Raw genomic sequence first — 24,021 nt, forward strand, 5'->3', positions numbered from 1 at the left:
TAGCGACGTCTCGTTGACACAGACTATCAAACAAACACCTATTGAGTCATGCATCTTTAATAAGTGATAGGAAGGCAATATAAGTTTAATTGTCAGTCAGCAGTGCCTAGAACAAGTTTCCACAAGTGAAAAGAGGCAGCGATATTGAATCAAGTAATCTTAGTTCAATTATTCGGACAAGTAGATGCTTTGAACAAAGCAAATTACAATACATACACCAAAACCATCGCCTGTTAAATCTATTCGCAAACATGGATACAGATATAAGCAGCTTAGTGCAATTAAATCCAGTAACTCCCTTCTATTACACTAGCTCTGAGCATTTATTACCAAATTGACCCCAGATATCAATTGAGCTGGGAGGGGTTTTCCAAAAAAAGATGAGTTCCTGCAATATTACGATCACAGGATTTTGAGTAGGCCTACACCTTGCCCTCTGCAGGTCATGACTACTTCTACACTGTCATAGTGAAACACAAAGTAACTAAGAAAAGAGTGCCTAGGGGTAATTCAAAATCCAGGCATTGTTCAGTCACAACTTTGCATCCTTTATCATAAATTCAACACTGCCAACAGATTAATTCACTATTTTGTCACAATGAACATATCCCTGAATGAACTGCAACTCCTTCATTTATCACAAGCTTGGAAGTTAGTCCTTGTTAAACAAAGTATAACCCTACTGCCCTAGATGAAGGCACAACTAACTGGCTTTGTCCTCACTGAACACTTAGCAAAGGCTATTTTGTTTTTAGAGCCCTAATATGGCACTTTTGTGATGGCTAATCTGTGGCAGCAATCAAATACATTGGTCAAATAAGTCCTGTCATACCTCCATTTCTTCACAAGGGGGTGTAGAACAGCTCATGATGTGACATGAAATAAAGACAGCATAATCAGCCAGATCTCCAGCTGGTCCTGGAGAGATACTGGGTGTGTAGGCTTTTGTTCCAGCCCAGCTCATATACACCAGTTTTAAATAAAAGCCTGAGCACACAGGCGTGTTTCCTGGTTTAAGGTGAGGTGGGGCTCCCTCGCCCCTCAGTCAGGGTCTCAAAGTGCACAGATAAAGCCTCTTCCTCTGGGTGCGGGGGTCTCCTGAAGTCCTCCCGTGTCACCACGTAGCCTACCAGAATCCCAAATGCTACTAGCAGCAGTCCTAGCATGTTACCAAGGATCCCCTCTGGAGCAAACTGTGAATATGTGTGTCTGGGAAGAAAAAAGATTTGTATTATATCATAATGGAGTTTGTTGTGATACAGTACAAAGAATCATTAGTTATATTTCCATGTGACTTATCAAGAGGATCTTAAGCATAACATGGCACCAAACAGGAGAATGAGTCATAATGTGCAAAGACTCATCATTCAAATCCATGTCTGACCACATTGTCATAAAGATAGCCCAGACAGCAAAAGCCCAGCTTTCCCCAAACACCCTGTACAATAATTAACTCCCCTGTGATTTAGCAGGGTAGAGCTGGATAAAGTAGTAGCACTTCAACATCATCCAAAGTGACAAACACACCACTGACTTGAACATCTGGCACATCTATTACCAAATGACTTTTTTTAACCCTGTTTTCATGGTATCCAATTGGTCGTCTCATCGCTGCAACTACCTTACGGACTCGGGAGAGGCGAAGGTCAAGAGCCGTGCGTCCTCCGAAACACAACCCAAGCCGCACTGCTTCTTGACACAACGGCCACTTACCCCTCAGAAGCCAGCCGCACCAATGTGTCAGAGGAAACACACTTTGCACCCAATATTTGTGTGCATTTCTGTATTTTAGCATACCACTTCAAATCCATGCCATTGGTATACATTTCTTAATTGTATGTGGTGGTATGATATTGGAACTGAGCCCCTGCATAGTAATACTCACTGGATACTGAAGAACAATTTCTCTGAAATGCCCAGTAGGCAGGTGGCTAGGGACATGGCGAGCATGGCCAGGCCAAAGAAGACATGTAGTGGCAGGTACCAGCTCCGCAGCGCCATTAACGTCCCAGGGAAGAGGAAGAAACCAAGCCCCATCAGCCACTGAGGGAGTAGAGGACCAATGTTATTAAACGATTATGCCTATTAGAATGTAATATGAGAGCTACTGCCTGTATACATCTAGGTTCTCAGTGCAAACAGTACATTAATTGGTATTCTGATACAAGGAAAAAGTTGAAATTATTAGCTTGGTTTTTGTGTGTGCGCGCGACTGCATGTGTGCACAGGAGTGGCGAGGGCTGACCTGTACACAGAAGAGAACAAAGGTGAGCATGCCACACCAGCTGTGGAGGGAGTACATGTTGGGGATCTTGTTATGATTATGGAAGTCAAACACAGCCACGATACCTGAGGAGATGCAATGAGACATGCTGTCAATCTTTCACATTCATTTTGTATAGAACAATGTTGATCAATTATGACTTGGTACATAAACGAACGTTACTCTTTAGTGTTTTTTTTACCTGCCTCCATGTATGGATATGAGGGCATGATGCTTGCAAACCAAATGTTTCTCTGAGTCAGTAAGGATTGCCTGAAGCCAGATTGCAGTGTTTAAATTGATCACCGGTTTGGATACACCTGCCTGTTTCCATGACTACTCCAGACCTCAGTACATGACGCAGGCTACAGTGATTCAGCTTTACACTCCCATGCCGCACCACTGATTCGTGGTTAGCATGCGCAGTCATCTCATGTTACCTATGTTCATAGCCTACTACGTTCGTACGTTTTTTTTTTTTTTTTTTTTATCTTGCCAGTTCCCTTATTTTAAGGAGCCATGCCACCACCATTAGTTTCTCCTCACCATCTCTTAGCGAACTTGAACTCACAAAATAATGATTTGTGCGTCTACCCTAGCTGTGGGTCTGAATTAGAGGTCGACCCATTATGATTTCTCAATGCCGATTAGACCAAAAAAAGCCGATACCGATTAGTCGGCGGATTTTTATTTCTAGCCATATGTAATAATGACAATTACAACAATACTGAATGAACAACGAACACTTACTTTAACTTAATATAATACATAAAGAAAATCAATTCAGTTTCATAATGAAACATGTTCAATTTGGCTTAAATAGTAGTGTTGGAGAAGGTAAAAGTGCAATATTTGCCATGTAAAAAAGATAACGCTGAAGTTCCTTGCTCCGAACATGAGAATATATGAAAGCTGGTGGTTCCTTTTAACATGAGTCTTCAGTATTCCCAGGTAAGAAGTTTTAGGTTGTAGTTATAGGGCTCTCTATACCATTTGTATTTCATATACCTTTGACTATTGGATGTTGTTATAGGCACTACAGTATTGCCAGCCTAATCTCGGGAGTTGATTGGCTTGAAGTCATAAACAGCGCTGTGCTTCAAGCATTGCTAAGAACTGCTGGCAAACGCAGTAAAATGACGTTTGAATGAATGCTTACGAGCCTGCTGCTGCCTACCACCGCTCAGTCAGACTGCTATATCAAATCATAGACTTAATTATAATAAACCCAGCAATATGAACCTTTGGTCATTAATCTGGTCAAATCCGGAAACTATCATTTCGAAAACAAAAAGTTTATTTCAGTGAAATACGGAACCGTTCCATATTTTATCGAACGGGTGGCAAGTCTAAATATTGCTGTTACATTGCACAACCTTCAATGTTAAATCATAATTATGTACAATTCTGGCAAATTAATTACGATCTTTGTTAGAAATTGTCTTCGCACAGTTCGCAACGAGCCAGGCGGCCCAAATTGCTGGATATACCCTGACTCTGCTTGCACTGAACGCAAGAGAAGTGACAATTTTCCTAGTTAATATTACCTGCTAACATGAATTTCTTAAAATATATACTTGTATTGATTTTAAAGCATTGATGTTTATGGTTGTGCAACGATTGTGCTTTTTTCACAAATTAACTTTTGTTAAGTCATCTGTTTGGCGAAGTGTAAGTAGGTTGTGATTCGATGATAAATTAACAGGCAATGCAACGCAGGACAAGGTAGTTAACCGAGTAATACCAACCATGTGTAGTTAACTGAATGACTGATCTGGCCCTAGAGAACCTATTTATGACCCTCCGATAAATAAGTCCACTTGCTTGCCCCACCATGTAAGACATGTCTCATATAATATTTTCAAATAGCTAGGTTAGGCATCTTCCTTTTATACACAATAGCTACGAATTTAAATTAGTTTAGAATGTTTGGGTTCAAGGGGAAAGGGCCAAAACAACAAGTCTTGTCCATAGACAGACACCCACACAGGCCTTACCCACTATGCTGATAATGAGGGCGAGAAGGTGGAGCACAGCATGGAGAACCTTGATGTTGCGTTTGCTTTCATTCCTAAATACTCTGTACACCAGGATCGCTGTGAGAGACAAACAAGGCCGGTTAACATTCACATAAGACTATTCAAATAGAATAATTTCCACAACATGATAATAATGAAGTCTGTCTAAATATACAGTGGTCAGACTTGACAACGTTCACACGTAGTACATGGAATATGTCAATTAATTGTAACATGATTATACACTAATTTGAAATAAAACAGTTAACCTTCAAAACATTGCTTTTGCACCTTAATCTGCTGTAACCATTTAAAAGGTTAGTCATTACTTTTGTCATAGTACCATAATCACACCCAACATGGCACCAAGGGCAATAACAGGTATGAGGCTACAAAAGAAAGGGTGAATCAGGGTAGTTATGGAGGTGTTTTAGTCCCAGTGAGCTTGAGGTGAAGGTTAAGTAAGCTGAGGCTTTGGGTGGGGCAGAAGTCATTCAACAAGACCACTAGAATGCATTTTCAAACACTTGACAAGTAGCTGCCACCAAGAGGGTTGGTTAGCATAAAAATGTTGCAGAAATGCTAAGAGAACACAACAAACAACTGTTCAACCGAGTTTGTATTATTACAATTATTAAGACATATTAACCTTGCAGAAACACAAACAACGTTCCAGGCAAAAAGTATTTGCTGTGTGTCTCCCGATCCCACTAAGGACAGCTGGTTTCCCTGGAGGGTGTTTTCCTTCCAGCTCCATTTGGACTGACCGCTCACACTAATGGCTAAGAGAACATTAGTTTAATGTCCTAATTCAATTGCTGTAGCAAGGTTAGGAATCAAAAGGCTACAGCTGACTTAATAACAAGCAGCTGTTTTATTTGACACCACAAAGGAGATTTTATTTACATTATTGTCAGTGGCTGAATAACTTGTTTTTGTCATTACAGTCAGGATTCAGGGACCAATGGAAAACTCGTTGAAAACTTTTGCTTTCATTGCAACTGTTTTCCAGTAAGTGTTTATTTTTTAACATGTTTTATTTCACCTTTATTTAACCAGGTAGGCTAGTTGAGAACAAGTTCTCATTTACAACTGCGACCTGGCCAAGATAAAGCATAGCAGTGTGAACAGACAACAGAGTTACACATGGAGTAAACAATAAACAAGTCAATAACACAGTAGTATAATTTTTTTTTTTTTTTAAAGAGTCTATATACATTGTGTGCAAAAGGCATGAGGAGGTAGGCGAATAATTACAATTTAGCAGATTAACACTGGAGTGATAAATGATCAGATGGTCATGTGCAGGTAGAGATACTGGTGTGCAAAAGAACAGAAAGGTAAATAAATAAAAACAGTATGGGGATGAGGTAGGTGAAAATGGGTGGGCTATTTACCGATTGACTATGGACAGCTGCATCGATCGGTTAGCTGCTCAGATAGCTGATGTTTAAAGTTGGTGAGGGAGATAAAATTCTCCAACTTCAGCGATTTTTGCAATTATTTCCAGTCACAGGCAGCAGAGAACTGGACTTTATCATAGTACTATTTATGGGAACAAATCCCTGCAATAGTAATTTATCTCACACGGGGGGGGGGGGAACAACGGCCTAGAAACGAACAAAAAATAAAGTCTCGGCTCCTCCCACCCTAATAGCATTAGGGATGTATTCCTGTTGCAGGGTCTGCCCTTAGGCCTTTGCCTGAGCCCTGTGTAGCATTAGCATCACACTAATGCAATAGGTCAGAAGACCCCTGGGCTAACAGAGCAGACATCAGAGAAGACAACTGCCATTGTGGCTCAAAGACACACTGTGGCTTCAGCTTCCCTCTTCATTTACCGCCATCTCTCCATGCTACCAGTAAATCTAATTATTTTGGTTGCATACATATATTTAGCAGATGTTATTGCGGGTGTAGCAACATGCTCGTTTTCCTAGCCCCAACAGTGCAATAATATATAACAATACACACGAAACTAAAAGTAAAATGAAGAAATATTAGGACTAGCAATGTCGAGTCCTGTGTGTGTGAGATATATACACCAGACTCAACATTGTATACATGTATGCTGGGATGTATAGACAGTATATAAATAGAATATCTGAAGAATACATTGATATTAATAGTATATGTACAGTAATAGTTAAATAAGATACGCCTCGACTAGAATACAGTATATACATATGAAGTGGGTTAAACTGTATGTAAATATTATTAAAGTGACCAGTGTTCCATGTCTGTGTACATACGGCAGCAGTAATGAGAGCTACTTTATTGCGCTACATTACCAATCACTGGGACAGTGAGCCATTAATTAATTCAATTCCTGGAGGAATGGTTCATTCTAATTTTAGTTGGTTTAATTCTGCCCTACCATCTCCATAGAGAAAAACCAGGCCCAGGACCATGCAGAGGGGATGTACATTGAACTCCTGTCCCGAACCATCCCAGGCGTAGCCTCCGTGATAGCTGCCCATCCACACGCCCGTGATCACCACACAGGCCAGGCCCAGAACCTGAGTCCCCCCCACGTACCACGGGAAGGAGCCCAGGCCTTGCACGGCCCGCTGAGGGCCATCTTCCATGGTCTGTCTTAAAGGGATAGAAAGAGAGGGGGAGAATTATGGTTTTGTCCAGTGGTGCAAAAAAAAAAATGCACAATGACTAGTTTCCTGACTGAACCAACCAGGAAAACCTCCAGGCCCCTGTTTAGTCCCACCTATAGCTTTCTGAAAAGACCATTGACTCATGGATGAACAAAACCTGTGATCTGAATCTTTACCTAGTCTCTTACCAGTCACCACCCTAAAAGAGTCAGAGAAATAACCAAATATTGGATCAGTCTAGTCATGTCTCCGGGATTGAGACACAAGCGTCCTCTTCCTTCCTGCGCTGCTTCTGGACTCATTTGATGATGTGATGGGAGATTGCAGAGCTCTAAACTGGGGAAACTATCACATCCATGTGAAAAACACTTACATGACTAGGTGTTTGCTCTTCAGTTGAATAACAGTTTGTTAAAGGATATGAGTATGACTGTATTCAAAGTGTCAATGTGATTGTGTATTGAGTTTAATATTTGTTACAGGAGTAGGACAGCGTTTTTATCCAGTGTGTGTATTCAGTTAAAATTGCGTTGCTTAGCTTACACCACCTTGTTTTTTTACTAGATGATATACAACTAGGGACGAAAGTTACTCTCATAGGTAAGGAGAACTTATGCAGCAGGTTAGGAGAATTAAACTAGTAGGTTAGAATAATTAGGTTAAGAAAAGAGTTAACGTTAACTAAAATGCTCTCCTAACCTGCTACGAAACGTCACAACCCTTATTTTAGGCTACTGATTGGATATGAGATGAATGCATGTCAGAAACAAGAACCAAATATCGCGCATGGTGTGAGAAATGTAACTAATTGTACGCAAAATATTGACAAACAAAACACTATTTATAGGCTATCCTCGACTATAATTTTGGATACCACACGTCTAGGAGCTCTATCCTATCCTCATACAACTTCAAGCGCAAACATCCGTATGGTAGGACATGTTCCACTTACCGTTTGGTCCTCAAATAACCTGCTTTCCCAGCAAGTCTGAGAGGGATTGGATTTCCTTGTTCCGCTCCTTTTGTGTGTTTTGGACTGGTTCCTAGATACGCCTACAATTTTCGTAGTTACCTCATTACTATATAAACACCATAAAGTCCTATAGCATAGGCCTGCCACTAAATATTTCACAATAAGCTTTATCTTTATATTACTCGCTCCAAAAAACGTCGCGAGTGGGTGGATCTGTCGACTGGTCGTGACAGAAACAGTGGCGCAGCTAAACGTTGAGTTGACAGAGAAATACGTTATACACTCCCCCTCCCTTCAATTAGCATCAAACGTAGAGGAGGGAGGAGCACAAACAGCCTTCAGAGAGGATGATGTCTGGCACCGCACTGACGAAAATGTCCAAAGGTCTATTACCTTGGCTTACTCAGAGCGTCCTTGCAGATGCAGAACCGGCATTGAATCAAAACAATCCATTAAAAAGGCATAATGACCAATTAGTTGACTGCTTTAATTGATACTGATGCATATTGGATAAAGATGGCCTGTGCGATCTTGTCTGCCCGTTTAGACAGACAAAGCCAATTCTGAACTTTTTAAACGAATTGGTCTTTTGACCAATCAGATCAGCTTTGAAAAAGAGTTGACGTGAAAAGATCGGATGTGATTGGTCAAAAGATCAAATAGTGGAAGAAACTATCAGAATTGGTCTGCCTGTGTAAACGCAGCCCAAATAGCCCAGCTCTAGATGTTTGTGTTGAACAATAAAGATGCAGGAAAGAACAGTTTATTTAATTCAAGTAGGCATTTTCAACGTTTCAAAGTAATTACTAACATTTTTTTTTTGCCCATGCTGCATGTGGCTACATCCGTTCGCCATTACAGGACTATTAAACGACTACATTTATTAGGAACAAATTTTATCTAGAATATATCAATATTTTTATATCAATATTTTGTTTTATTGTATTATTATTATGATTTTTAAGGGGGTGCTGCAGCACCCTCAGCATCCCTACTTCCCGAGGCTATGAACCTATGGTAAAATACGGTGGTAGATCATTGATGTTTTCTTCCACTGGACCTGGAGCTGGAGCCCTTGTTAAGGTCAACGGCTGTTTTCTTCCACTGGACCTGGAGCCCTTGTTAAGGTCAACGGCATCACGAACTTTACCAAGTACCAGGACATTTTAGCCAAAAACCTGGTTGCCTCTGCTAGGTAGAGGCCAAGTGGACCATCCAGCAAGACAATAACCCCAAGCACTAATTAAAATCCACAAAGAAATGGTTAATTGACAACAAAATCAACATTTTGCAATGGCCATCTCAGTCTCTGGGCTTGAACCCCATTGGAAACCTGTGGTTTGAATTGAAGAGGGTAGTCCATAAGAGCAGATGAAAGATATCAAGGATCTGGAAAGATTCTGTATGAAGGACAGGTCTAAGATCCATCCCAATGTGTTCTCCAATCTCATAAAACTTTTTAGAAATGGGCTCAATGTCATTATCCTCGCGAGGGGAGGGTACTAGTGTATTGAAAACAGGGGTTAACTTGTTAAACACGTTTTTTCTCTGAGCAACTGTATTATTATAAATTAATATGATTTCCACATTTTTTAGCATACAATACAGCCTAGCTCAGTATTTTTTGCTAATTTTTTATCAAGGGTGCCAATTATTATGGACATGACTATCTGAATAGTTTAGCAACTTAATCTGCTAGGCTTAATGTTGAAAATCTAGGTTTATCCCACAAATCGGTCTAAAAAATATTTTGTCTGGATGCATAATATTAATTATGACATTTAGTTCATTAAAGGTAGACCTCGCGAAATGATGTTGCCACGAGGAGCACCACAGATATTGAGATGAGCGAGATGCAAGACTTCTCTCTCACGCTGTCACACTCAGTATCTGCGCATGTGAGAAGTTGAGCCTCGCGCCCTTATTTGTTGTGGAAATTGACCCACTATGCCGCTTACTTTGTGCGGAAATTGACCCGCTATGCTGTTTACATTCTGCATCTACGTCATATAGCTGAGTCTACCTTTAAATCACACATCTCAGCAAAACACTACACCAAAACACTCGATGGCAGAACTTGGAAGCTCCGCTTGTGAATATGCCACATCCCCAAATTATCCATAAGAGGGAGACAAAGACTTCAGGACTTCGTGACCAAAGGCTGCGTTACGCTTGATAGTTCACGTAAGGAAATTTGCCGTAGCCCTAATGTGATTTCCGAGAGTAGGCTAAAATAGAAGCAGACACTTTCAAAGTTTTGTAGTAAAGGAAAACTATGCCCTCAAAATAAGACCTCATTAAATACTTGTTGTATTGTATTTTTAATATTTAAATATTAAATCATTTTAATTTGAATGTTAACATGTTCACTTAGAATCTCACTTTGAGAAGACCACAGGACTGAAAATGGATTAATGCAACAATCATGTTGCATTCATCCATTTCTCTGTCACTAACAAATGCAGTCATGGGTGGTAACTCTACAAGTTACTCGAAAGACAAGGCACTCTGGGAACTCAGGCTTTACAATAAGTAATAAGTAATTTAACACTGAAAAATGTGGACCCATACAGACACTCAGGGTTGATTTAACATTATGGAATTTGCTGGGTACTCATTTTGCCATGGGGCAGAGATATTTTTTTGCAGTTTAATAACACATTTCCTGCAATTCAACACATTTTGCCAAGACATATGCCATGTTAATGATATCTGAGGGAGAGTGAATAACAAAATGAATGGGGGCTCCTAGAAGTCAGGGCCCCTAGGCACATGCCCTGCCTGCACGGTCGGTATTCAGTCAAGGTTACTACAAGTTTAGATAGCTGGCTAGACTCATTTATATATCCATTAAACAGAACACAACCACATTTCTAAATTGCGCTTTGTGTATTCTACTATTGCAACTGTAGGTTAAGACCCCTACGTAGTAAAACGCTTTTGTAAGAGTTATTTTCTGGTAAGCAATTGCTTATGTCGCTTATCCCTGGAGCCGGCCCTGCTGCTCTTGTCCAGAGGTCTGGGTTATTCTGGCATAGTCCGTTAGAAACTTGCCTCTTGCTACCTCAGGAGCCACGGTTCAAGTCCCCAAAATTTGAGTAGCACGTTGGGTTCATTAGACCTATTGGGCCAGGTATCAGAGAAGTGATATTGCGTCACGGGGAACTAACCATTGTAGCCTATGTGAAGGTTGCACTCTATGGTTGATCTCCCTCTTTAGTAGGCCAGTGTGCAGACAGACAGACTGATCATTCCCACACTCTGTCGATTGTTCTAAAAAACTATATTTGCTGACCGTATCATGTACTGTAGCGTAGATAGTCATAAATGGGAAGGTACAAAAACAGCCAACTTTTGCTTTACTGAAACTCAATTAACGTGTCTAGGCCAATGTTTGACTTATGACATTTCACTTTATGTTCAAAGTGGGGCACATTTCATATTTCAATTGAAGATGGCTCTCTCTCTCTTATTAGGTGTGTGGATGAAGGCACTACCATCATGATGCCGAAAAAAACTGATAAAGAGACAAACATCAGTAATTTAACTAATAGCCATTTGGTTCCGGTTTGAGCTTTTTTACTTGTAATGGAATGAAAATGAAAGGTGTAGAATGAACATGCACATACTGCATACTGTAAGACATACATCAACATGGCTATAGGTAGAGTAGGCTATGGTTACTCCCCCAAAAAAGGCTGTGACCACCATGCCTTATCAATCTCTCTCGTCTTTGTAGCGGTCACATGACCATAAACATACAAAAAAGCCTGCGGCAACGTCATTCTACCCAAGAAAGGTACCAACACATTTTGAATGATCCCAAATCGGTTTAGACGGTCTTTGTCAGACTTAACTCATTTGAAAAAAGTAGGGAGCATTTATAGATGCAGACACTACTCTACTAAACTAGTCACTACATTTGTATTGTCAGCATTTAAAATGTATGGTGTTACGATGTTGTCAGACAGCTTTTACGGTACTTTATCTGCCTCTATTAAAAAAAGCTTTCTGGGTAAATTCATTTGAATCTAAAACCTTTTTTTGTATATTCAGTTAACCGTTAGGGATCTGCTGCATATGGTGAGAGGCATAAAGTACTTGGTAGTAGAGGAGGTAAGTGTCAATGTCATCCCTCCCATGGCTGACTCGGAGGAGCTAAAGGAGAACACATTAGCGGAGAGTGAGGACCTAATCACTGCCATTGCTGATCTGAGCACCACCTTCCCCTCTAACAGGAGCCCTGTCAGCAGAACCTCTCTGGTCTCCATTAAACAGAACTCAAGCTGTTCAAATAGCCGTACTTCTCTTGTTTCCTGTAAAAAGTCCTCCCTCCAGGGCTCGAACAGCAGAGCATCCCTGATTTCCAGTGAGGAACTAGCAATGGTCACACCTCTTAGCCAGGGCTCAACCAGCAGAACTCCATATCTGTAAAAGAGCCCTCCCACCAGGTCTCAATCAGCAGAACCTCCCTGGTGTCTTGTGAGGATCAAGCCATGGCCCTCCCTCTCAGTAAGGGCTCTAGTCACATCTCCCTGCACCCAGGAATGAGATTGATATTACAGTTTCCCAGGCTTCAGCCATGGTTCAACCAGCAGAATCTCCCTGGTCTGTAAAAGAGCCCTCCAGTCAAGGCACAACCAACAGACCCTCACTGGTCTCTGTAAAAGAGCCCCCCAGCCAAGGCATAACCTCTCTGGTCTCCCTTAAACAGAATTCCAGCCATTCAAACAGCCAAACTATTCTGCCTTATTATTATTCGACCATGCTGGTCATTTATGAACATTTGAACATCTTGACCATGTTTTGTTATAATCTCCACCCGGCACAGCCAGAAGAGGACTGGCCACCCCACATAGCCTGGTTCCTCTCTAGGTTTCTTCCTAGGTTTTGGCCTTTCTAGGGAGTTTTTCCTAGCCACCGTGCTTCTTCACCTGCATTGCTTGCTGTTTGGGGTTTTAGGCTGGGTTTCTGTACAGCACTTTGAGATATCAGCTGATGTACGAAGGGCTATATAAAATAAATTTGATTGATTGATTGAAACATCTTTCATCTCCTGTAAAAAGTCCTCCCACCAGGGCTTAAACAGCAGAGCCTTCCTGATTTCCAGTGAGGATCTAGCAATGGCCAAACCTCTTAGCCATGGTTCAACCAGCAGAACCTCCCTGGTCTCTGGCAAATATTCAGACAGTAGAAATTAGATTAAAATTCCTGGTTCCTGTATTGGTGGCTCCTTTGCAGCTGCTTGTTCAGACCATAGCAGCCCTGTGCAGGAGCTTCAGACAGCTGTGGAGATGGCGTCATTGTGTTTCAGTCAAGCAGAATCACTGGATATATCTCCCCCTATGATCATTGAGAGCATTGAGGCTCCCCTACTCCCTTTAAAGACTCATCTTCCACCAAGCTTCATGTCAGCCACACCAGGAGCATCCCTCTTGGAGAAGGTATGGTGGATTCAACATTTGAAAATGTCATCTCTGTGTTAAGATTTCCGGGGACTTTATCCTCAACTCTGTTGGTTGAGGAACAGGATGACCATTCTTCTAATTAGTCCACCTCTTTCAGTCAGAACCCACCACTCTGTGTGTCAGTTGGATCCAAACTAGGCTCAGCAGTGAGGATATCCTCTCAGGTGAGAGAGCAGTCTCCCAGCAGGACAACACCAGAGTCCTGGAGGTGGTGGAGAAGATGCAGAGGCAGCTTAAGGACACTGCATCAGAGCCCACTATTAACATGACATAATCTCAGGACTCGCGTCTACCAGCTGCCATCTGTACAGTCTAGTCATGTATAGAGGTCAGTCAGAAGAACCCGATGGCAGAGCAAGTGAAGGGAGTGCTTTACCTCTAAATGCCTGAGCTCCTCAATTGACCAGCCCATTCAGAGACAGTAAAGAATTAATAGTGAACTTGTCTGCTGTGGCTCAGAACATAATCAGTTCTGTTTACCTGAACGTTGCTGAGATATCCTGCACTGGTGGGGTAAAAGGACTGGATAACCAGTTAAGACGCAGCTTATCACCCCCCGCAGCTACTCGCCCAAGCCTCTCCAGGTTCTCCTTTACCCAAATCCAGATAGCAGATGTTCTGAAAGAAACAAATCCGCTGGGCTTGACAATCTGGACCCTCTATTTCTGAAACTATCCGCCGCCATTGTTGCAACCCCTATTACCAGCCTGTTCAACCTCTCTTTCATATCGTCTGAGATCCCCAAGGATTGGAAAGCTGCCGCAGTCATCCCCCTCTTCAAAGGGGGAGACACCCTGGACCCAAACTGTTACAGACCTATATCCATCTTGCCCTGCCTATCTAAGGTATTTGAAAGCCAAGTCAACAAACAGGTCACTGACCATCTCGAATCCCACCGTACCTTCTCCGCTGTGCAATCTGGTTTCTGAGCCGGTAACGGGTGCACCTCAGCCACGCTCAAGGTACTAAACGATATTATAACCACCATTGATAAAAGACAGTACTGTGCAGCCATCTTCATCGACCTGGCCAAGGCTTTCGACTCTGTCAATCACCATATTCTTATCGGCAGACTCAGTAGCCTCGGTTTTTCTAATGACTGCCTTGCCTGGTTCACCAACTACTTTGCAGACAGAGTTCAGTGTGTCAAATTGGAGGGCATGTTGTCCGGTCCTCTGGCAGTCTCTATGGGGGTGCCACAGGGTTAAATTCTCGGGCCGACTCTGTTCTCTGTATATATCAATGATGTTGCTCTTGCTGCGGGCGATTCCCTGATCCTCCTCTACGCAGACGACACCATTCTGTATACTTCCGGCCCGTCCTTGGACACTGTGCTATCTAACCTCCAAATGAGCTTCAATGCCATACAACACTCCTTCCGTGGCCTCCAACTGCTCTTAAACGCTAGTAAAACCAAATGCTTGCTTTTCAACCGTTCGCTGCCTGCACCCGCATGCCTGACTAGCATCACCACCCTGGATGGTTCCGACCTAGAATATGTGGACATCTATAAGTACCTAGGTGTCTGGCTAGACTGTAAACTCTCCTTCCAGACTCATATCAAATATCTCCAATCTAAAATCAAATCTAGAGTCGGCTTTCTATTCCGCAACAAAGCCTCCTTCACTCACGCTGCCAAACTTACCCTAGTAAAACTGACTATCCTACCGATCCTCGACTTCAGCGATGTCATCTACAAAATAGCTTCCAATACTCTACTCAGCAAACTGGATGCAGTTTATCACAGTGCCATCCATTTTGTTACTAAAGCACCTTATACCACCCACCACTGCGACCTGTATGCTCTAGTCGGCTGGCCCTCGCTACATATTCGTCGCCAGACCCACTGGCTCCAGGTCATCTACAAGTCCATGCTAGGTAAAGCTCCGCCTTATCTCAGTTCACTGGTCACGATGGCAACACCCACCCGTAGCACGCGCTCCAGCAGGTGTATCTCACTGATCATCCCTAAATCCAACACCTCATTTGGCCGCCTTTCGTTCCAGTTCTCTGCTGCCTGTGACTGGAACGAATTGCAAAAATCGCTGAAGTTGGAGAATTTTATCTCCCTCACCAACTTCAAACATCTGCTATCTGAGCAGCTAACCGATCGCTGCAGCTGTACATAGTCTATCGGTAAATAGCCCACCCAATTTTACCTACCTCATCCCCATACTGTTTATATTTATTTACTTTTCTGCTCTTTTGCACACCAGTATCTCTACCTGTACATGACCATCTGATCATTTATCACTCCAGTGTTAATCTGCTAAATTGTAATTATTCGCCTACCTCCTCATGTCTTTTGTACACAATGTATATAGACTCTCTTTTTTTTTCTACTGTGTTATTGACTTGTTAATTGTTTACTCCATGTGTAACTCTGTGTTGTCTGTTCACACTGCTATGCTTTATCTTGGCCAGGTCGCAGTTGTAAATGAGAACTTGTTCTCAACTAGCCTACCTGGTTAAATAAAGGTGAAATAAAATATAAAATAAAAAAACCATTGGCCAAGGCTCTGACACTGTCAACTTGTGAGGCAACAGTATTGACACCACTTGTGCTGAATGTCAAAAAGGAGATGGCTACAGCTGTAGTTAGTCAACTAAAACATTTATTGAGTCAGGAAGTTATTTATGTCTCCCGGGACACCATCCACTGGATAGACCTGAGACAAGCCTTGAGAGCGATCCTGAAGAAGACAAAGGAGTATTCTGCTCTTAAAGGCCATGATATGGTTCTCCCCGATGACACCAATGACCAGCTTATTGTCTCTATTGTAGGTGACATCTATCTTGAGCTGTGTCACAAAATCAGCCACAGCCTCAGCCCATTTGAGGTTGAGCTTGACGTGGTTCTCCAGAAGTTCCAAAATCCACTCTCAAAGTCTGTATTGTGTGTGCTGGAGTCCAAAAAAGTGCCACATAGCCAGAGGAAGTCCACTCCTGAACCAGGAAAGCTAGAACAGTCACTTTCCTTTGCCAGTGGGAGCAAGTCTGTTTGCTCTAAGAGTGATGACAGTGAGGTCACAGTCCACTATAACCAACTTCTTGTGAAAGTTGTGGAGAAACTGACGAGGAAACTGCTCCTACAGGGCCTCAACTTTCCTGATTGGCACACCCAAAAGACCACAAAGCTGACAGAATAAATGAAACAAAAGTACAAACAGGTTTCAAAGCTTTATCCTTTTCTGGAGAAAGATATTATGGATTTCCTTTCCCTAAACCAAGTCAAACCAAATGGATCAGCAACTCAGTTATGGCCAATTATATTCACCCAGACCAGCTGCCTGAGAGGGCCTGCCATCCTCCTCAAAAAGATCCATCCAAGTGATTGTAATGCTGACACCTATGTGAAAGAGCTGAAGTTGCCCACAAGTTAAATAAAGCCTCAATTAAACATTTAAAATTTTAAAAAGAACAGAGCTCAATCTCATCACTCTGGGTGTGATTGATAAGACTCATGAACTGCCCACCAGAAATCCTGATGTTGTCATGGTGGAAAAGGATGACATTATACTGGAATCCTTCCTTGACAAATTGGCCTGCAATATTCAAAGCACCTTGCTCAAGGGGGCAGGTTCTCAGGAGGCTATCCAGCAAGCACCAGCAGAGAGAAGACTGGCTGTTTGAGGCCATCCCTGAGGTGTTGATAAAATAAGTCCAAAGTCATGATTTATCTGTGTACCAGACTACACTACCACGTGATAATGTTGCCACAATCATCATGGACAACACTGAGGTGCTAGCTGTCCTTGCACCCTCAGAAGGCCTCAGGACTTGAGTTAATGTGTGAATCCATGATCATCAACGAATTGGAGCAGGGAAAACCACATGAGTTGCTCCGTGCGAAGGAAAGACAAGTATACAATTTAAAATTCAACTCCTTTTACAATTCAATCAGACTTTTATATTCCAGGGGGAATATGTGCCCAGGGGAATAAGATGTTTCAGTTAGACAGTATAGTGAAGATGGATCTTAGTGCTATGTAGTGGCGACCCATCATTCAGGGCAGGTTGGGCAGGGGATGCCTGTTTTGCATGTTATTTTGGCATTTATACAAAAACTTTATTTGTCACATGCGCCAAATACAACATGTGTAGACCTTACTGTGAAATGCTTACTTACAAGCCCTTAACCAACAGTGCAGTTCAAAATATTATAAAAAAGTAACACAATAAAATAATGTAAATATTCCGGTGGCCATTTGATTAATCACGTATCAGTTTGCAAATAATGTAAACACTTTTTTTTTTTATCATTGAGGTAATAAAGCCGCATACAAACATAGTCTCTTTTTTGATTTCTTGAGTAAGGCAGCTCCAAGATGCAGCTGTTTCAGCCTAGCTCAGTGCTTTCTGTGCTGGTGGGGCAGCCAGTGGAAAATACGGAGCGTAGGGGTTGGTAATGTTCTCTAGTTGCGCCTTGTTTGGCTCAGTGTTCTGTCACTCAAAATCTACGGAGAGAGCTCGAAAATTAAAGCCCCTTGGGTGCTGCCATAGAGTTACATTAGAAGTGCCCATCCATGAAGGCTCAAGATCATTGGCCACAGATAAAATTACGTAAAATCACGTTATTTCTACAGTTGATTTGATTGGACTCATCATGTCAACATCATACCTTCAAAATCTTGGCTAGTATTCATCATCATGAATCAAGTCGACAATCTACTGGCAAATTGTCACGACTCCTACCGAAGGTGGCTCCCCTTCCTGTTCGGGTGGCGCTCGGCGGTTGTTGTCACCGGCCTACTAGCTGCCACTGATCCCTTTTTCCCCCTTTTCTGTTTATTGGTTGCACCTGTGTTCAGTTTAAGCTAATTGGTTGGGCTTTATTTACCAGCCGGCCCGCCTGCTGGTTGTGTGGGATTATTTCAGTGTACATGTGTACACGGCTGTATGTCACGGTTGTCCGTGTGTTTGGATTTTTGCTGGACTGTTTAAGTCCTCCGTGTTTGGGGCATTTGTTTGGGTTGGCGTCTGTTCACCGTTGTGGTGCATTAAAAAGTAGCGCTACCCTGAACTCTCTGCTTCCTGCGCCTGACTTCTTCCCCACTACACCCCGGGCATTACACAAATCCTTTTTAATTCTTGTCATATGAAAATAAATGATTGATAAAACGTATCGGTGCTCATCGGTGAGTTCAGGGAACTTGGGGGAAAAACGAGCTCCGATTGGGAAAATACAGTGCCTTGCGAAAGTATTCGGCCCCCTTGAACTTTGCGACCTTTTGCCACATTTCAGGCTTCAAACATAAAGATATAAAACTGTATTTTTTTGTGAAGAATCAACAACAAGTGGGACACAATCATGAAGTGGAACGACATTTATTGGATATTTCAAACTTTTTTAACAAATCAAAAACTGAAAAATTGGGCGTGCAAAATTATTCAGCCCCTTTACTTTCAGTGCAGCAAACTCTCTCAAGAAGTTCAGTGAGGATCTCTGAATGATCCAATGTTGACCTAAATGACTAATGATGATAAATACAAAAGCGCAGAGAGCATCATGAAGAACAAGGGACACACCAGGCAGGTCCGAGATACTGTTGTGAAGAAGTTTAAAGCCGGATTTGGATACAAAAAGATTTCCCAAGCTTTAAACATCCCAAGGAGCACTGTGCAAGCGATAATCTTGAAATGGAAGGAGTATCAGACCACTGCAAATCTACCAAGACCTGGCCGTCCCTCTAAACTTTCAGCTCATACAAGGAGAAGACTGATCAGAGATGCAGCCAAGAGGCCCATGATCACTCTGGATGAACTGCAGAGATCTACAGCTGAGGTGGGAGACTCTGTCCATGGGACATCAATCAGTCGTATATTGCACAAATCTGGCCTTTATGGAAGAGTGGCAAGAAGAAAGCCATTTCTTAAAGATATCCATAAAAAGTGTTGTTTAAAGTTTGCCACAAGCCACCTGGGAGACACACCAAACATGTGGAAGAAGGTGCTCTGGTCAGATGAAACCAAAATTGAACTTTTTGGCAACAATGCAAAACGTTATGTTTGGCGTAAAAGCAACACAGCTGAACACACCATCCCCACTGTCAAACATGATGGTGGCAGCATCATGGTTTGGGCCTGCTTTTCTTCAGCAGGGACAGGGAAGATGGTTAAAATTGATAGGAAGATGGATGGAGCCAAATACAGGACCATTCTGGAAGAAAACCTGATGGAGTCTGCAAAAGACCTGAGACTGGGACGGAGATTTGTCTTCCAACAAGACAATGATCCAAAACATAAAGCAAAATCTACAATGGAATGGTTCAAAAATAAACATATCCAGGTGTTAGAATGGCCAAGTCAAAGTCCAGACCTGAATCCAATCGAGAATCTGTGGAAAGAACTGAAAACTGCTGTTCACAAAGTCTGATAGAGACATACCCCAAGCGACTTACAGCTGTAATCGCAGCAAAAGGTGGCGCTACAATGTATTAACTTAAGGGGGCTGAATAATTTTGCACGCCCAATTTTTCAGTTTTTGATTTTTAAAAAAAGTTTGAAATATCCAATAAATGTCGTTCCACTTCATGATTGTGTCCCACTTGTTGTTGATTCTTCACAAAAAAATACAGTTTTATATCTTTATGTTTGAAGCCTGAAATGTGGCAAAAGGTTGCAAAGTTCAAGGGGGCCGAATACTTTCGCAAGGCACTGTACATTTTGAATGGTGATCGAACTCGAAATTGTAAATCGGGAACTCGGGCCTCTTTCTAGAGCTACGACCTGAAGATCACTGGCATCCTCATGATTCACCCTTGTTTTTTCAGAGTTCCCAGTTGTCTTGAAAGCACCATAAATCCAAAGAATGCCAGACTTTATGACAAAGTTTGATGACAAAATTTACCAAGAAGGACCGCCACGCCACCTTCCTGTTCAAATGAGCACAGCACAACAAGGTGAGTCCAAAGATGTCTTGTATGCTGCTGCATAAATTATGTAATATGCCAGGGAGATATGTATACTGTAGCTAAGAATGTAATATTAAGTGTATGTTGTGTAGTAATCTGTTAATAGCCCTAATCATTTGGTCTATTGTCCCCTCTTAATTTCAGCTACTGCTCTGACTTGGTGGTGCACATGTAGCCTACAGTACAACCTGTTTTAGAAAAATGTAATCATTGAATATTGTAAGAGCTTTCGTTGTCTGCTTATATGCCCCCTTTATTTATCCTACGGTTCTGACTTGGTGTACAGGGAGAACACTGTAAGAACGGCCCATGTTCTGAATTCTCTCACTGTACATTTCAAAAGTGCTGAACAAATAGTTATATTGACTACGCCCGTCCTAGCTCGCTCATTAATGTCTTAATCGAAATGACTTATTGTCTCTTATCCGCTTGTCATCCCCTTATTCCATAGGTTGTACATCTCAGTTTCCAGTAGAAACCACATTTGTTTAAGCAAGTCAGCCATATCAGCTATGTTTTTTTTAAGGCAGTAAATTAGGCTGAATGAACTGTTTCGCTGCCAGACAAGGCTCCGCTGATAGCCAGGTGTAGCGGTGGTAAGGTGTTGGGACTGCTGTTTGGAGAGCTTTATGGAGGCCCTAACAGTTTGTGGGCACTGTTTGTTACCATTATAGTGCAATTAAATGTATTGCTTTGTATTGTGTTATGCAGTGTAGTGGCTTTGTGGCATGCACCCCCCCCCCCCCCCCCCCCCCCCCAAAAATGGTTTACCCCACCAAGATTTACATGCTAGATCCCCACTGGTGCTATGTACTCACACTCCACATGTATGAACTGTGACACTTTCTTCCACTTCTTCTCAGGAAAAGAAAAGAAGTCCAGTCCCATAAAAACAGGGAAATCCATGGGTTCTTCAGGAGAGCACTGAAGACTCTGAGACGCTGCTTCACCTATGGCTGTGTGGCCTACTTTTTTGTTTTACTTTTTATTTTACTTTCTCCTGATTTTTTTTTCTTCATTTCCACTATTTATTTTTTACTATTTCATTATAAATTGCCCGAAGTGTTACCAAATTTCAATGAGGCTTTGATAGTGAAAATGTACCCAAGATTTAAGTCCAGCTCTTATCTGAAAGGTGGCTTTGAGTACTCAACACTCCCCATGATTGGCGGAGGTGGAGAAAAAGGGGCCGGAGGGCGGGCTGCCTTCGGAGAATTTGTAGGCGTTTGATTAAACTACCACTTCCTTCCATTCTGCTAGCAAATGTGCACTCTTTGGACAATTTAATAGATGACCTACACGTAATATTAAACTACCAATGGGACATTCAAAACTGCAATATTTTATGCTTCACGGAGTCGTGGCTGAACAACGACACTATCAACATACAGCTGGCTGGTTATACACTGCACCGGCAGGATAGAACAGCGGCGTCTGGAAAGACTTGGGGTGGCGGACTATGTACTTTTGTAAATAACAGCTGGTGCACGATATCTAAGGAAGTCTTGCATATTGCTCACCTGAGGTACAGTATCTCATGATAAACTGTAGACCACACTACCTCCCTAGAGAGTTATCAACTGTATTTTTCATAGCTGTTTACACACCACCACAGTCAGAGGCTGGCACTAAAACAGCATTGAATGAGCTGTATTACGCAAACAAGAAAATGCTCACCCAGAGGCGCTCCTGGTAGCCGGGGACTTGCATGTTAAATGTGCACCCAGAGGAAAAAATCCTCTGGACCACCTTTACTCCAGACACAGAGACACATACAAAGCTCTTCCTTGCCCTCCATTTGGCAAATCTGACCATTATTCTATCCTCCTGATTCCTGCTTACAAGCAAAAATTAAAGCAGGAAGCACCAGTGACTAGATCAATAAAAAAGTAGTCAGATGAAGCAAATGCTAAGCTACAGGACTGTTTTGCAAGCAAAGACTGAAATATGTTCTGTGTTTCCTCCGCTGGCATTGAGGAGTACACCACATCAGTCATCGGCTTCATCAATAAGTGCATCGATGACGTCGTCCCCACAGTGACTGTATGTACATACCCCAACCAGAAGCCATGGATTACAGGAAACATTCGCACGGAGCTAAAGGCTAGAGCTTCTGCTTTCAAGGAGCGGGACACTAACCCGAAAGCTTATAAGAAATCCCGCTTTGCCCTCCAGCGAACCATCAAACAGGCAAAGCATCAATACATTACTAAGATCAAATCGTACTACACCAGCTCTGATGCTCGTCGCATGTGGCAGGGCTTGCAAACCATTACAGACTACAAAGGAAAGCACAGCCGCGAGCTGCCCAGTGACACGAGCCTACCAGACGAGCTAAACTACTTCTATGCTCGCTTCGAGGCAAATAACACTGAAATGTGCATGAGAGCACCAGCTGTTCTGGAAGACTGTGTGATCACGCTCTCTGCAGTCGATGTGAGTAAGACCTTTAAACAGGTCATCATTCACAAGGCCAAAGGGCCAGATGGATTACCAGGACATGCACTGCGAGCATGCGCTGACCAACTGGCAACTGTCTTCACTGACATTTTCAACCTCTCCCTGTCTGAGTCTGTAATACCAAAATCTTTTAAGCAGGCCACCAAAGTGCCTGTGCCCAAGAACACTAAGGTAACCTTCCTAAATGACTACCGACCCGTATCACTCACGTCTGTAGCCATGAAGTGCTTTGAAAGGCTGGTCATGGCTCACATCAACACCATTATCCCAGAAACCCTAGACCCATTCCAATTTGCATACCACACCAACAGATCCACAGATGATGGAATCTCTATTGCACTCCACACTGCCCTGTCCCACCTGGACAAAGGGAGCACCTATGTGAGAATGCCCCCAGGTAGTAAGGGTAGGTAACAACACATCTGCCATACTGATCCTCAACATAGGGGCCCCTTCTGTACTCCCTGTTCACTCATGACTGCACGGCCAGGCACGACTCCAACAGCATCATTAAGTTTGCAGATGACACAACAGTGTCACTGATCACTGATCACTGACAATGACAAGACAGCCTATAGGGAGGAGGTCAGAGACCTGGCCGTGTGGTGCCAGGACAAGAACCTCTCCCTTAACGTGATCAAGACAAAGGAGATGATTGTGGACTACAGGAAAAAGAGGACCAGGCACGCCCCCATTCTCATCGACGGGGATGCAATGGAGCAGGTTAAGAACTTCAAGTTCCTTGGTGTCCACATCACCAACAAACTAACATGGTCCAAGCACACCAAGACAGTCGTGAAGAGGGCACGACAAAACCTATTCCCCCTCAGGAGACTGAAAATTTGGCATGGGTCCTCAGATCCTCAAAAGGTTCTACAGCTGCACCATCGAGAGCATCCTGACAGGTTGCATCACTGCCTGTCATGGCAACTGCTCGGCCTCCAGAGGGTCGTGCAAACGGCCCAGTACATCACTGGGGCCAAGCTTCCTGCCATCCAGGATCTCTATACCGCTGCTACTCTCTGTTGTTATCCTCTTTGCATAGTCACTTTAATAACTTTACCTACATGTACATATTACCTCAACTAACCGGTGCCCGGTTACATTGACTCTGTACCGGTACCCCCCTATATATATTGTCTCGCTATTGTTATTTTACTGCTGCTCTTTAATTACTTGTTACTTTTATTTCTTATTCTTATCTGTATTTTTTTTAAACTGCATTGTTGGTTAGGTGCTCATAAGTAAACATTTCACTCTAAGGTCTACTACACCTGTTGTATTCAGTGCATGTGACTGATACAATTTGATTTGAT

The 24,021-nt window shown here is 42.5% G+C and overlaps 1 protein-coding gene across 3 annotated transcripts; it reads right to left on the reverse strand.

The window, feature by feature from the left end:
- Nucleotides 1-41: 41 nt before the first annotated feature.
- On the reverse strand, nt 42-8,446 carry cyb561 (transmembrane ascorbate-dependent reductase CYB561). Of its 3 annotated transcripts, none has more exons than XM_021557963.3 (6): nt 7,843-8,446; nt 6,659-6,876; nt 4,261-4,359; nt 2,246-2,349; nt 1,886-2,043; nt 42-1,209 (listed from the first exon to the last, which is right to left on the reverse strand). In XM_021557963.3, the coding sequence occupies exons 2-6, from the start codon at nt 6,867-6,869 to the stop codon at nt 1,014-1,016; spliced, it is 768 nt and encodes a 255-aa protein (XP_021413638.2). In that variant the 5' UTR covers nt 6,870-6,876; nt 7,843-8,446; the 3' UTR covers nt 42-1,013. The 3 variants fall into 3 exon arrangements, with proteins under 3 accessions (XP_021413638.2, XP_021413640.2, XP_090052632.1); XM_021557965.3 differs by having other exon boundaries at nt 6,659-6,872; nt 7,843-8,394; XM_090196506.1 differs by lacking the exon at nt 6,659-6,876 and having other exon boundaries at nt 7,843-8,112.
- Nucleotides 8,447-24,021: the final 15,575 nt, after the last annotated feature.

This window comes from Oncorhynchus mykiss, chromosome 13 (genome assembly GCF_057628025.1).
Source record: "Oncorhynchus mykiss isolate SJ-2025 chromosome 13, ASM5762802v1, whole genome shotgun sequence".
NCBI lineage: Eukaryota > Metazoa > Chordata > Actinopteri > Salmoniformes > Salmonidae > Oncorhynchus > Oncorhynchus mykiss.

What these genes read in the sequence shown, in the direction of transcription:
- cyb561 (XM_021557963.3), bottom strand. Translation starts at nt 6,869, where the DNA reads ATGGAAGATGGCCCTCAGCGGGCCGTGCAAGGCCTGGGCTCCTTCCCG. An exon ending in GGTTTTTCTCTATGGAGATG is followed by an intron (nt 4,360 to 6,658) that starts GTAGGGCAGAAT and finishes TGTCTCTCACAG; the next exon opens with CGATCCTGGTGTACAGAGTA. An exon ending in TTGTTCTCTTCTGTGTACAG is followed by an intron (nt 2,044 to 2,245) that starts GTCAGCCCTCGC and finishes CTACTCCCTCAG; the next exon opens with TGGCTGATGGGGCTTGGTTT.